Consider the following 16,141-nt stretch of genomic DNA (forward strand, 5'->3'; position numbering starts at 1 on the left):
TGCTACATTGTTATTCGAGTGCGTGTTACAGGGGAAAACCTTGTAAAAACACTGCTGTATTTGGTGTCAGCCTGAAGCATCAAGCTGTTTTTGGTTTAGGCAAACAGTTGGCTGTAATGATTAGTACAGGTGGATTTTAGCAGTCAGTGTTGTGATTACTGGTAGAGAAAGCACTTTGCACACATTTAGGGATGGAAAAAATGTAGCGTAACATTTTTCTTCATGTACTTCCCCTCTGCAGCAACGGTGCAGTGACAGACTACCTCTAAATTGCGCTGCTGCACGGTGACTTAACAGGAACTAACTTAGAAATCTGTTGTTGATTGAAAAGATGGATGTGCTTGTTGGTCTGAGTTTACAACGAAAATACAAATGGTTACAAATAGTTCCAGAAGTTTATTTAAGTTGACATGTTTGCTGTGATTCTGAGGTGGAAAGGTTAATCCTCCAGAGGCCTGGACATGGACGTTAGTAAATCTGCACGCGTGAGTGTGTCACGTTCGTGTCCGTTTCTGCATGCGGGTTTGTGCACGACACTGTTTTATCTGCACAAGCCTGTTTTTTCGCCTGTGTTTGGATGAGATGACCTTGAGCTTAGCCGATAGTCTGAGAAGGATCATATGAGATGTTACTTCTCTGGGCATGTGCAATCACAAGGTGCAGAAACTGGAACAGAAGCTGACACATGCTGTCAAACAGCACTCACATTATCCATGTAAATGTATACACGTCAGTGATACATGATGTCTATGATGTCTCGTCTAAGGGAAGGATGAAGATATAACTTTTAACAGTTACAGATTGCAAAAAAGAATGGGTGATGTCACTGTTTTCCTAAAATCTACCTTGTATGGAGTAATTATCATTGTTTGCCATGATACAACTAAGATTCGTGGCTTTCTCATGGTTTTCAGTCCTACAACAGCACCAGACGGAGTTCGGTTCCAAGATTAGATGTTCATATTTCAGTTTTTCTGAGCGTTGTGGTACTCATCATGTTGGCTTAACAGTTAAGGTTTAAAGTTCATTCACGTCCTCAGAGATGGCAGCTTTCAAAAAGAAAACAAAGCCTCTTCTCTTTTTTTTTTTCCACAGTGTTATTGCTTTACAGTCCATTTAGTACCTGGAACCTTTAAGCCCTCAAACTAATCACAAAAAATGGATAAGATGTTTTGTTGTTTGAGCATGACCATTTATGTTTGGTTGCACTGGTTGAAATCATTTGATCCATCCTTTGCTTTTGCTTTTGTTTATAGACATGTCTTGAGTGCCGCTGCCTATGAAATTCAAAAACAAACAGAAACTGAACACAGAAACCCAGGAATTAGACAGGTAATGCACACAGTGTGCAATTCTCTAAATGATCCTTTTCTCTACTTCTGTTTTCTTTAGCAACCTTGCACAACAGAAAAAGATGTGATGTAATTCCAATGACATACTATGTCAAGAACCTTTCAATGTGTGTACAAATGTACTCGTACTGCAGTTTTTCTATGAAAAACATCAAACACGTGAGCAGCTAATGATCAAGATGCACAAACATGCAACATGTCAACCGAAGCCAAAGATCAAACTGCTCATTAGCTGCACATCGTCGATAAGAGCAGCGTCCACGTCCTTTTAAACATATGTGGTAAACTTCGGGTCAAAGCTGTTTCATGTGTGCATGTTAGCTGGTCTACTTCGGCCTCACTTACTTAGAAGTGCCTCGTGCAGCCACTGACAGTGCGTGTTAGCAACAGTGGAAGCGTGCAAAATGACTGAACAGTAACATAATCTGGACCTGGTGCGATAGTGTCTCTGTGTCTTCGGTATTAAAATCAAAGCGAAGCAAAGATTGTAAGAAAGACTCGGAAATGCAAGCACGTGTAGATGTGCAGATATGGGATGGAGGGAGGCAGAAAGAGAAAGTGAAGGAGGCCGTGCTCAGCTCACACTGTGGTGATTAACTATAGGAACAGTTTATAAACTCCGGAGTCTATGCTTAATGGGATGTTAGGATGAAAGATAAACACGAACGTGACATTGAAGGAAACAACCCTTGTCATTAAAGGCTCATTCGTTTTGATTTAAAAAGACGCCCAGCTTGGTAGGTAGTGGGGCTGGCACACAAACTACTGGAACCATTTTTCCCTGAGGTTTTGCCTGACTAGGAGGTTTAACATACAACGCTGTATGTAGTAAGGTTTCTGTCATGGCTGAAATTAAAACAAAACATGCCCCCTTTCATATATTTCTACAACTGTCTGGCAGAGGAATCTCCTGCTGGGATGTTTTGAGGGTATACTGGAATGCTATCTCAAATATTTGGACGTAATAGACTCCTCCATGGGATGGTGGGTTTGCGATCCCTGTGTGCTTAAGTAAAGGGGCAGACTGACATGGCCAGCAGCATAGACACACAAAAAAAGACTTTTAAAAAAGGGTGCATTCCTGTCCAGATGTGTCCCTGAGGAAAGCTTCTCATGTTGGATGACTAAGTGAGCCACAATATCTCAGGACTGTCCCTCTGCTGGTGCTCCCAGTTTAAGACATCTGGATGAATGGTAGCAGGTCCAGCTTTGTTTGCTTATTTGTTTTTCGTTATGCATTCCCATGTCTTGAATGACTGCAAGAACTTCCTCTCCCATAAGGCTAGATAAGCAAAATTAATTGGAGTAATTTTTGGACCATTTTGACATTAGATAGCACCAATGTAACTGGAGTATTTATGAAAATATACATTCATATGCACACTTTCCTTCACTGTATTTGTTTACATTTGTCATTGAAAGAAACCATGCTTTGTCTCTAATAGCGACTGTTACATCTGCTTGACTTAGGAATCATACATTAAATGCTGTCTTGAACCACCCCTCATTTCTTTAGGTACAGTGATTTATTGAATCATGTCCATCATGCAGTAAATAAAGGCTCTTTGGCATAAAAGAATTCCCATGTTAGAACTGTCTCACGCATGTAATTTCTTTAAGTACTCTGCAGGAGTAGCTCCCCAGTTGTCTATCAAGGTGATCCCATACTGCTTCAATCATGGTGAGGTTTGGGCTCTGAGAAAGTCAGTACATGACTGATGGTGTTCTTTTGTCTTTCTTCTTGTCTTTTTTCTCTACTCTGGGATGCTTTTACTGAATTAGCATCAGATGCTTTCCAGATGGTATTGCATCATGAATCAAAATCTGCTGATACTTGTCTGTGTGCATAATTCCATTCTCTTTGACAATATCCTCACACCACTGGCTGAAATGCAGCTCTAAACCATTTCAGACCCATTCTACAGAAGGCTGTAGATACTCACTGTTGTACCTCTCTCCTGATCTTTGCAAGACTGCTTGCCATTGATTTTCAGTGGGGACTGGTTTTTGTGTAATTTCAGTTTTTACTTAATTTGGCATACCTCAGCATTTTCTTCCTTAAGAATGGCTTCTTGATAGCCACCCTTCCCCTGATGCCATTTCTGATTAGGCTTCGAACAATAAATGGATCAACTGATCTGAACTTGTCAAGTGTCCTCAACTTTTTTAAGGACACACTACACACCATGCTCAGATACGCCAAGTTTTTGGCTAATAGCTTTTTGGGAATTGCCTTGTTGGTGCAAAAATACTATTATATTGCTGTCAAGCAGTGCTATCTTGGCATTGTTCATAGATTCAGCTAAAGAAATGAGAATAAAGTGTGTTTTTGCGACAGACTGCCAGTAACCTAAAGTAAGGACCTAAAGATACAATTTTAAATTTATAATAATAACAATAATAAAAGCTTGTTCCTACCGTAGATTTTATGAGATGGGCTTGTTCTCTCGGTTTTATAGGAGTTGTAGCCTGTAGATATTATGATATTTTTATGTTTCTTGTCTAACACTTTGCAGTGATTTGAGTTATGTGTAGTTTCACTGGAATTTAGTCCTAAAGAAGCACCGAGCAGAGCAACTCTGAAAATTCATTTCCAGAATAAATTTTCCTCATGAAAACAAGCAGTGTCTGTATAATCGTATCAAAATCAGTAAATGAAAACCAAACATTGCTCTTGGATGTTCTCACACAAGTGCTACAAAACTCAAGTTCAAGGCTTTAAAATGTCCGTCTCTCTATTTTATGTCAAAAGACCGTGTTTGTCCATCTGTGCTTTTCATAACACAATGCCAACATTGCAATTTTTATATCTCAATCTGTCATTCTGACAAATAAAAGACTTTCTTTGTCGTATATTCTAGTAGTTTATCACTGAATGTATGTGTTATAGACATAACACTGTCAGACTTTGATTTAAAAGGTCCTTCCAAGTTTGACCATTCACGTAAGAGAAAGCATAACACAGATTACACAAAATTTATGTCTCAAAGAAACTAACAAAAAAAAAAACAGACTAAAAGCAACAAGAGCAACACAAGCGGGTTTTCTTCTTTCTTGGGTTTTAATGTTTTTTGCAGATTTAACATAATCAAAAGAAGTATTAAATCTAAATTTGACTCGGGTTTGTGTTTCGAAATCGTGATTAAGAGCATCAGAATTTTACCCAGACCTTGTTGAAAATCAAGCCTCGTTTCAATTGAAGCATTTAAATTATCTACACAGAGATCTCATCAGTTGTTTGGGAAAAAAAATCCCCACATCAAAAGGTATTATGTATATTCCCCCTTCTGTGTTTGTGATTTATTTGAATGGTTAACACTGAGTAATGATATGCAAAGTCGTATAGTTTAAGAATATCTGACAAAATGTGGAAAATATGAACTTCAATTTGGCTTAAAACTTTTGCACTCTGGTTAGAAGTTCTGATTTGTTTTTCCTAAGAAATATCACCCAGCCTTGAATATACCAGCCAGAAAATCTCACTTTCTTTTATTGGCTGCCCTGTTGACAAACCATCATGACAGTAAACCTTTGAAGGTTGAAAAATGGTGTGCGTCTGAACCTGCCAAGCAATTTTGGGTACTTCAAACTACGCACTATAATTGACCTAATCATTTATAAAGAGCTTGGTTTACTTAAAGTTGTGTACACATGTTTCATTATGTCCTTGGAAATACAAAACCACAACAAGATTAGCATCAATACTGTCTTGACAGGTTGACAAACGGGAAGAAAACAAGCAAGAAAGATATAAAGGGGGAAGAAAAGGCAGTGTTGGATCAAGCAGGTGCTGGCAGGCACTTGGTTGTTTTTCAGATGGCCAAATTCACACAGATCAAGAGAGCTGAGAGAGGGTTTGGACAACCCAATTCATTGCGCACTCCTATTCCTATTCTAAATTATCCACCATCAGCATGTTTACTTGCTTTCTTGTATTGCTTACAGACCTTCTCCAATGTAGTGGCATGACTTTCACAAATAATACATTCTGTGGGAACTACCTCCTTGCAGGAAGTCTATACTGACCTATAAAATCCTTCTGCACCAAGGGCACTTCCACAGTTTTTGAAATGGGAAGTCCCCCTGCCTCTCTTTTTAAGCTTTCTACTTTATACTCTGTGGAGTAGAAAATATAATGCCTTGATCGATGCTCAATATTTCAGGTGAGGGAATTCCAGAAAGTTGATTTTGTAGTCTGGATGGAGCATTTTCAGTCGAAGAAGCATTTCATCCCTAATCCAAGTGATTTCTTCAGTCTCGACTCAATGCAAGTTTCCCCAGCCTTACTTGTGCTTCATTTAGGTACTTGAGTGAATGCACTCAAGGTGCCAACCAATGCAGCAATCCTCTAGAGGTTCTGCTGTTAATATCAATGTTCTCAGTCTTCTGCTTTTTGTGTAAGACATATGCCTTGAAAGGTGCTTTATTCATCAACTATAGAGGTTCACACACAGTGCTCAAGAGCTGTCTACCATATTGAACATGATAGAATCACCAGTCTTGAAGGAAAAATGCATATTCCCAGATGGATTATCGAGAGGTTTCTGGTGGTTGCTGGCTGTCATTGAGCGAAATCAGTCACAAAGAGGATGTGGTGCAAAAAAATCTCCTTTTGGTTATTTTGGTTGTTAACAGATTGTTAACAGATTGCTTAGTTGCCAGTTTGCATGTAAGATGATACCTTGTCTGCCAACACTCTAACTGTGCTAACTAACGGTACACTGAGAAAAAGTGAAACATGAAAAATTGCAACACAAACCCGAAGTGGTGAATGCTTGCCTGTAAAGTGAAAGTTGTGCGTCAGCACTGCAATTTGCATGATTCAAATGACGCGGTGTTTACTTTCAAGGCAAATGGTCTCCATTTCTTGCACAGTTTCACAAATGTTCAACTAGTGGTCAGCAAGTATTCGTAGTCAGCATATTTAGTTTGAAATACCGGTGTCTGTAGCAACCTGCTAGTGACTATATCAAGGAGGTTTCATTGGGATATTAACGGGAAGTATTTTCTCTCAAGACCCAAAATTCCTACCGGGGTCACTGACCAATCTATAGGGCTGTGTGACTGTTGCTTCTGGAATGAATATCAGAATGACTGCATCAACCTCCAGCAATCACCAACTGGTCAGAATACCCATTGAATTGACTGGTTGCTGCAATATGATATTGGGCCGTTCTCTCATCCTGTCTGACTGAAGCCTTATTCACTTGATCCAATGTTGCAACACGTTCAAAATGGCAGACAAGTTGACATCACATAGTTAGCGGGTACGTGACTGCAAGACCTAAATAGTCTGTGTGAGCCAGAGCAGAGGGAGTGACACAGTTAATGACTCAGTTAGTGACTCGCAACACCAACGCAAGTACGAACCACACAAGAAACACGTAGAAACTTCCAGCTCTCTGCAAGCAAAAAACTTTGATTCAAAAAGTTAATAAGATTTACCATATACCCCAAGCATTTGTTCAGTAAACATGACAACTCATCTTATGCAATGGATGGGTTTGTGTGGTTGCAGCTAGCTGATATGTCTGTCAGGAAGTAGATGAGTGAGCACTCTGGAAGTTGTTAACTTTCATTATATTGTTAGAGCGCTTATCTACAAGGTGAACTAAATAGGATCAAACTACAGTGTTGTTGAGTTTCCAGTTGTAGTTTTTTGTTGTAGTTGTAGATTCTTCATGCAAGTTTACAACAGTCCACGGAAAGGATAACTTTGTTAAAATAAAGTTTGCTGCAGCAGAAAATTATGTCACAGAACACTGCATATAAGCCTGGATATTATTCAGTAATTTACAGGTGTGGTGTAGCAAACAGCTCTTTTAAAACTGCCTGATGAAACTGTCTACTTTGACATGCCGGGCCTATGTTTGTTTCTTATTTATTTTATGTCAGTCTTTCTCACATGACATCCTGTTAGAGGACAAAAAATGTGGCAGCAATTGAGTAAATCTCTGGATGCTGGCCACTGGAGCAAAGGTCACAGAGATCTGCTACAAGTTCAGTCTGAGTTGTTACTCATCTAATCTTGACAGACTTTAAGACAGCGGTCCTAAAACCATTTAAAGGTGGCTTTTAAAACAAACAATCGAGTGACCGAGTTAGACAGTTTTTAAGATACGGCAGAAGTTTCTCCTATTTTATACAGCTGCAGAAAGTGGCCTGCAGTAAGTCAGGGTAGCACCTTCTAAAGCCCTACTAGAGTGAATTATAGACCCGGATTTTAAAGAGTGGTGTCAAATTCACCTTCCGCTGTCAGTGAACGATAAGAATGCATAAGTGGAGCCTATTTGCTGGCTTTGGGTCTAAGCCAGCAAATAGGCCTGTGATACATTGGGAAGGGCTGATGCGGGGGGTAGATCATGGTAAGTAATAACTCCCATCCTCTCTGTTAAAGTGGCCTGCAATGCATCCAGGCATGAGTGAAAGGGATGTATCCCAGAAGCCAGGCTGCCCCAGTAACACCATTACCATCACCTCCCTGCATGCACAAAGAGCTGGAGATAAGTAGAGATGTGACAAAGCTCCACTGGAAAGTATTTTAAAAAGTCCAGGCCTGCAGTTTCTTACTTTCACAGTGTCTCTTTGCACTGCTACTGCAATTGTTTAGAAGAAGATCAGAAGTTATTTTAAATAGTAATCATAACAGAGAGTATCATTTAAAGGGATTATCCTGTGCCTGGCTCTCAAGCATTGGTATTTCAGTAGATCTGCCATAATTATTTGCAGGATCCGTATGTTGGATGTCTGACATGATGCCATTCCAACCTTTTTGCGTGTTATGCTTGGTATGAAAATGTGCTTGCTCAGAACGTTTCTATCAGCAACAGTTGCTTTTAAAGTCTCTATCCTGTCATTTACATTCTAAAGGGCTCAAAACAGCCTGTTTGGTGATTAACATCCAGTTGTGCCTCATAAACTGTTTACTCTGACCAGTCTGTGCATGCAAAGGGTACAGAGTGCACTTAAGGTACTGAAGGATGAATGTCATGGAGCGGAGCATAATTAGTAAAGTCACAGGCAGGCCACATGAAGTCAGCTTGTGCCAAACACACCACCATAAAACCTTAATACTTCTGTAAAGTAGCACTTAGGGAAACATAAACTTGTGTTTATGAGACTCTCACTTAGCAAACAATGATTATCTGAAAAGAGATGATAGATTTAGCCATTTCTAGAAGAAATTAAGAAGGCTCTAATAGTATTAAACTATTAGAAATTAGAAGTTACTTAAGGTCATAGTTATGAAAGTGGACTAATTAGTTTTGGTGAGAGACAAATATGTTCTACTAACCTTTTTGACCTGAGATGACCTGTACCTTAATGTGGCTAACAAGTTTGTCTATAGTCTGCCTATGTTACTGTTATAAGGGGTACATAGCTCTAAGTAATATTTTTCACTTGAAAGTATATAAAACTTTAAAAGCCCCTGCTAATATAATCACTTTAATGTTAATATGGTTTCTTTAGATCGCTCTGTATATCAGATCTTAGGCCCCACTCATAAAGGCACAGAGACCAGTTGATGACCATCTTGCAACCACTGGTTGTGAGGGTAAAATGAGTATCAGCTAAATGGTTGGTGGCAGTTCCTTTGAAACCAGTTGCTAAGCCTCATTCACACAGGCTGAGAGACCAATCAGTGACCCCTCTGCCAATCACCAGCTACTAGGTAGAAGTGCAGGAAGATGCTGAGTGGTTGATGGAGGAAGTTGATAAAAAGGTATAGGATGCTGCACCAAAAAAACGTCCTGGCTTGCTGGGTTGCTGGCTGGTTTCCATGTTCGCCAGTAGTTTGCTTGGAAGACGCCAACTTGTCTGCAAATACTCACAAAGTACTCATCAAGCAGTAGTGAGAGAAGTGCAAACAAACTGAAAAAAGTGACCGTTACCTTCAAAGTAAAAGTTGGACCTTTTGGAATGTGTTGGTTACAGTGGTAAGGCACAGCTTTGACTTTGAAGGCAAACGGTCACCAGTTTTACTTACACTTTTTCAAATTTCACTGTCATTTGGAGAGTAAATGCTAAGCACCTTCTTCGTGATTGATTTCATCCAGTGAAGGCCAGCAACTTTGAGCAACTACTTACCAACTCATCAGGGAATACATATTTTTCCCTAGTAAACGGTAGTTGCATGGAATCACTTTCTAGGCCTCTGTGACTACTCATTACTACTGAATGAACATTTAAAACAGCAATAAGCACTGAGTGAAGGCTTAAACCAAATTATTTGTGCTGAATATTCATTTTTTTTAATTCCCTGTTTTTTTTCTATCTTAGCAGAATAAAACCTTTGCATTTTCGTTATACACCCATTTTTCACTATCCCAATCTTGCTGCTGAGTGACACAAATTCAGCTCGGCAGTGGAAAGAACTATTTGCTTTTACTGCCGACAATAGTTTCTGCTGGTAGTCAGTAAAAGAAAAAACACTGCATTTAACTGGAGTCGAGGTTAGAAACCATCTAAATAACCCAACACCCACATAGACCTACTTTACAGCTTCCAAAGTGCTGATTTTACATGAATGGGCGTGTTTGTATAATCTCTTTTCTCCTTGGTACTTTCCACTTATGACCCTCGCAAGGTCCAGCCATGATTCAGCCACACTGAGACAAACCGTGAAGTGATAGCTGTTCTTAGGTTTCTGTCATTTGTCTCTTCAATACCGTTTTGTTTTTCCGAGATGACTTAAGCTGTGCCAAACCTCTCACTGCCCTGAGACTCGGGGTCTATGATTGTATGAAATCATCACACGAACCATAGAGTTCCAGATTTACCGATCACCTTTTCTCAGTCATAGTCTGTGGTTCATTATCAGCCAGAATAATCCATCATTATTAGAACTTTGCAAATTCCAGACTCCTTGTTTTCTTTCTATGTCTTGACGCCAGACCATTGGAGGTTATATGAAAAGTGACACTTATATCAGTCTTGTGTAGTTCACAGCTAGATGAAGCCATATTATGTCTGAAATCCAGCCTGCAAAAATGTTTAATTTTACTTCTATATTGTCGCCAACAGAGGATATTGCATTGTACGCTTAATTCAACTTGGCAGAGCCACACCAATAGCTGAGAACTGGCAATGTCTGCTGAAGAGCAACAGGGATCCGCCTCGGTTCTCTTTTATTATCCATCAGTCTTGGATTGATTAAAATATTGCAGTTCATTTATTTGCTATGAAAGCAAAAAAGTCTTTTTTTTTATCTGCATACAAATCATTTACTGGAAATAGTTGCAGGATAAATGTTTTCTATTGAATTATACAAACAGATAAAAAAGATATTTCTGTCACTTCTGAAAATGTTATGCCCACCAATATAAACTGTATGTGAAGTATATGCATTGTAGCATGTAGCATAATTTCTCCTTGTTTGTATCTGACAGATTTTTAGCCAAGTGCGTAGATTTTAGCCAGTTGTGCGTGGCCGCAGTTGGACACAAGTTTCTTGGTGGATTTCTGGCTACCTGCTATTATTCCTATACCCTGTATCCATACCTTTATATTCTTCACTGTTTAAAAAACCAAAAGAAAAACATGAAATTTCCTAATTATAACAGAATTCAGAGTTTATTCTTAATCCAGGTGATCTATGTAATTAATCTATAGGAGAACCTAAACCTTTACCGCCGTATTGTCATTTGTTTGGCTATGGAGCACAGACTAGTTTGGAGATAAGGAGGAAAAACTTCTATCCAGACAAGCTTCGGCTAATATCTATTCATCTGTTCAGGCATCAGCTAACCACCAGCATGTTTGTGCACCTGTATGAACTAAGGTCATTCTTCAATCGAGTTCCTTTCAAGTAATATGAAATAATGTCATGGTCCTGGGCCATGCGGGCCCAGTATTCTCAGTTCCTTGTGTTTTTGTATTTCGTTCCTTATTTAGGTCATGTTTCCTGAGTTGTCCTGTTATGTTGTTCCTTATTTGACTTCCCCTTGTGACTCTTATCCCCTGTGTGCCCCTCTATGTATCTGTGAGCCCTCATCTCCCCTCGTGTTTCATTCCATGTTTCCCCAGCCCACTATGCCCGTGCTCTCTCTCTCCTCCTGTTTGCACCTCTGTGTACTTCCTGTTTTACTTTGACAGTCTCCCGTCAGTGTTGTTTACTCCTGCCATGTCTTGTTATGTTTATCTGTGTCAGCTGTGTTCCCATGTGTGGCCACTTCCCCTGATCATCCCTCTTGTGTATTTAGTCTCTGTGTTTCATGTAGTCTGTGTCGCGTCGTCTGTGTTCTCACCTCCATGTTTTCACGGTCAGTCCTTGCAGTGATCATCATAGTCTGAGTTTTCTTAGTTTGTCGCAGTATTAGTTTTCCCAGTTTAGTTATAGTCTAGTCACGCCATCCCTGCTTTGTTTGTGCACTTTGTCTTCAGCCATAATAAAGGCTCGCTTTCTGTTAAGTCCACCCCCGTCTACTCACTTGTGTATGCACCTGGGTCCATCACACACACCACCGCACGGCCTGTCTGCAGATCGTGACAAATAAAAAGTATGTGTGTATTTTTCTAGATAAACTTAAGAAACCTGAATGGTGAAGATGTTGGGATTATTTTTTTTTTTTTCATTTATATATTAATGGGCCAGTATCTTCACATACACAGTGGATGGTATATTCTGGATGTCCGTCAGTAATCACCAGTGTCAGTATGCCACTGTCTTCTTTTTTGGGTGTAAATCTGTTGCTTCTTTCTCCTTGTTTTTTTTCTGTAGATTGAGAACTACATCAAAGAGAGTATGAAAACAGAGATGGCTCAGCTGCAGCAGAGTGCTGTCCACAACCACACTGCAGCCATGTTGGAAATGGGAACCAACCTCCTCTCTCAGACTGCTGAACAAACACGCAAACTCACTGATGTTGAGACTCAGGTAACGCTTAAAAAATGCTTTCGAATGTTTTCAGATGCCTACATATTTGAGTGAATTGTTATAATAACACTGTGTAGGTATATCCTGTGCTTCACTAACTATTTTACACATTTTTTCTTAAAAAGAAAAAGCAAACTGGCCAAAGACAATAACGATGGTGTATGAATGCCTATCGATTACTTTCAGTACTTTGAGTACTGAAAATTGAGTAAAGTTGACCTTTGAGTAAAAGGTGATGAAAAGTAAGTGCACGGGTCATTTTTAGCTCATTTATTCAACGTACTGAATCACCTAATGGGTTTTCACCCAAGCTGTGCTCATTTTTATTGTTTTATGGGCAATAATCTGCAAATTGCAATAGATTGTGTACGTCATTGGTTACAAAAGCACTAAAACGATAACTGCTCACAATTTTTTTTTAAGTATAAACATAGTAGAGATAAATATGTTCTACATATTCCAATGTTCTAGGTGTAGGCTTGACAAAATGAAAACAAAGCTGGGGATTTATGTGTGGCTTGAATGTACAGTGCTTTGTTTTTTTTCTCAAGTGCTTTTGGTTTATCTTACATTTTGTTACATTGTTGCTGATTTATGATTACTGGGACTAACAAAGTATAATATTGATTTTTTGTATTCCGTATTTTTTTGCCGTGGCAGGTTCTGAATCAAACATCAAGGCTTGAGATCCAGCTGCTGGAAAATTCTCTTTCAACCAACAAGTTGGAGAAGCAATTAATGGTCCAGACCAATGAGATCAGCAAGCTGCATGACAAGAACAGGTAAACACACAATACACAATACAGACTGGCAACCGAAGATAAACCGGAGGTAATAAAGATGATGTATCGATGGGCGAAAGGCCAGCAAATTTACTAAACATTTTTCACTCGCTGCTGCTGTTTGCTGCATGATTGCATAAACAAAATCAAAAGCTTACTACCAGCGCTCTCTGACATTGTTAGCAGATTTTCCAAAATAATATTTAGTTATGTAAACAGCAGCAATGATAAGAAGCTCATACTCTCTTCGTGCTCAGTAGATCCAACTAAACCCCACGAAGCCTCGCTTTCCGTTTTGGACCACTTTGTATTTGTTGCAAAATCAAGCAATTAAAATATTGCTGTGGGATATGTTTTCATAACTCTAAACCATGTTCTTTACAGTGATTAGTCCTGCGGGATTGTGTTACATGATGTAGTTTTTCAGTCCATAGGTCTCACTGCGATATCTGCAGAGACTGAGACAATCACTTAAAAAAAAAAAAAGATCGCCATTTGAAAGCATAGTTTCTGGTGAATCAGACTTCAGTTATGCTTGAAGCTTATGGACATAGATTTCCGAGAGCAATTTTCCTAAGCTTAAGCAATTATGACATTATTCAATCTCATATGTATTTCCTTTACCGATCTTATAACTGCAGGGAGGATATGATTATGAATTTGATGTCAACTTCTATCATCTTTGAGGTATTAGATTGTAAAGCTCAGATTCCGTAATAGCGTATTCACTTACCTCAAATGGGCCTGCAAAGTGAACAATGAAGCACATGTTTATACTGTGTGAGGAAAACATGGCAACTAACCCTACAGACATCATTGTTTGTATTTTAGTCAGGGAAAGTTCCTGAATTGGAGTTCTCTAATCACCTCATGGGAGATAGTGAGGGGAGTATTGCCACATGTTGATTATAATTACTTTGGGTGTCTGTCATAGGCGGCGCAGTGGGAACCAAAAGTCAAATATGAAGAAATTTAAATAAATATGTTTTAATCACCTGATCCCTGCTCATAATTGCAAATAAATGAAACTGATATGTATTGCATAACTAGTAAATCAGAGGCAGGATTAAAGCATAAACTGCCAAACAACTGTGGATCAGTTTAAATCCTGTGAAAACAAATGCAATTCCAGAGACGTTGGATGACCTGGAAGGAAATAATAATTAACAACTTCACCATGTTCCATAATAAACTCTTTCGTTTTGCTTTTCCCCTCAGCTTCCTAGAGGAGAAGATGTTAGAGATGGAGATGAGACACCGTGAGGAGTTAGAGACACTGAAGCAGGAAAAGGGAAGTCTCCAAAACCTCGTGGGAAGGCAGAGCGGCGTTATCAGAGAGCTGGAAGCCCAGCTGAGCCGGACCACAGGAAACAGCACGGCACTGCAGAGACAGCAGCAGGAGATGATGGACACTGTCCACAACCTGCTCAACCTCTGCTCTAAAGATGGAGGTAAGCAAACTGGAGTCATAAATGTGTAAAAGTTTGGAATGTTTCAAAGCATAAATATTGTTTTACACTGTAGCCATCTTGGAAAAGCATATCCTTTGATGTCTAGTGAAGTCAAGCGGGTTTATTGTCATTTCAAGCATGTGCAATGGTACCGTACACAATGAAGCGAGACAGCGTTCCTCCATAACCATGGTGCTATATATATAAGATACAACAGACAACACAGGAGAGGTCTGTGGTGCCAAAGAAGTAGATGAAGACAAGTCAAGAATTCTGAGAGCAAAAACCTTTGAGAAATACTTTTTATTCATCCCTAAGCAAATTATGTGGTTACAGTTGCTCCAACTTCTTAAACCTAATAGCAATAAAACAGAATTCATTTTAACAGGCACCAAATCAAAACTGACTAAAGTCCCAACAAGAAGTGTTTCATTATCCATTGATAATTCTGTTGTCACACCCTCCCCTCAGGTCAAGAGTCTTGGTGTCATCCTCGATAGCACTTTTTCCTTCACAGCACATATAAATAATATCACTCGGTCTTCCTATTCTCCTTAATATTAACCGCCTTCGACTTCACTCACTCCGAACAGAACTACCATACTTGTCAATGCTGTTGTCACATCTCGTTTAGATTACTGTAATTCTCTTCTTTATGGTCTACCTCATAAATCTCTCCAGTTCAAAGTACAGCTGCTCATATTGTATCCAGAATTAGATCCACTGAACATATAACGTTCTTAAACAGCTCCATTGGCTTCCAGTTCACCTCCATGTCAATTTCAAGATCCTGCTTCTTACTTTTAAAGCACTTCATAACCTCGCTCCTCCATATTCATCTGATCTTCTCCATACATACTCACTTTGCTCTTCTTCAGCTCTGACTACCATGACACTCAGAGCCTTTAGTAGTCTCACCACTTTTAAATCACATCTCAAAACCCATCTATTCAGAATTGCATACACCTGATCTGTCTTAGTCCATTTTTACAGTGCTCCGCTTTTATACTTGATTTTATATCTTCATGCTTGTTTTTTTTTATTTACCTTATGTTTAAATTTTATTTTGCTTTGTTTTATTATATTTTATTGTTGCTTCTGTTCTGTGGTATTGTAAGGTGACCTTGAGGGTCTTAAAGGTGCCTATAAATAAAATGTATTATTATTATTATTATTATTATTATTATTATTATAAGACAATAAAGACAGTAACAAACTGAATTAAATCAAATAATACAATATATTATAAAGTTACAAAATGTAAGAAATAGCTCTAACATATATACAAACAGCTCAACTATAAATATGCAGAATATTACAGAGATTAAATATATATGATTGACATTTTACCCTAAACTGTAAACTTTGTTATTTGTTTTCACAGTAGAGAATGTGCAAAAGGGTGTAAGTATTGCACTGTGTACAGTGACTAGGATGGAGGAGTTGTACAGGGAGATCCTGTGACTGGCAACCCACTGCTGTGTGTAAATACAGCCTCAAATAGACACTTGCTTAACTTTAAATTCTTACTCTTGTTTCACCCTAAAGCAAAAATCAAGACTGTCCAGAATTCACCGGCTTGGACTATAATGGGGAAGAAAAGTTTATATTTATGTTTCTTTAAGACTTGTCAATCATCCATTGGTCGGACATGCACTGCTCTAAATGTTTTCTACCCCC

At 38.9% G+C, this 16,141-nt stretch overlaps 1 protein-coding gene across 1 annotated transcript in view; it reads left to right on the plus strand.

Moving 5' to 3' along the window:
- The window catches only part of angpt1 (angiopoietin 1), a 59,167-nt gene that overhangs the window by 10,283 nt on the left and 32,743 nt on the right, over positions 1-16,141 (plus strand). Inside the window, exons 2-4 of the mRNA XM_080296398.1 lie at positions 12,073-12,228; positions 12,889-13,010; positions 14,229-14,461. Of these exons, the coding sequence (XP_080152524.1) occupies positions 12,073-12,228; positions 12,889-13,010; positions 14,229-14,461 (511 nt within the window). The remainder of the gene's footprint in view (positions 1-12,072; positions 12,229-12,888; positions 13,011-14,228; positions 14,462-16,141) is intronic.

Source organism: Astatotilapia calliptera, chromosome 22 (genome assembly GCF_964374335.1).
Source record: "Astatotilapia calliptera chromosome 22, fAstCal68.1, whole genome shotgun sequence".
Lineage (NCBI taxonomy): Eukaryota > Metazoa > Chordata > Actinopteri > Cichliformes > Cichlidae > Astatotilapia > Astatotilapia calliptera.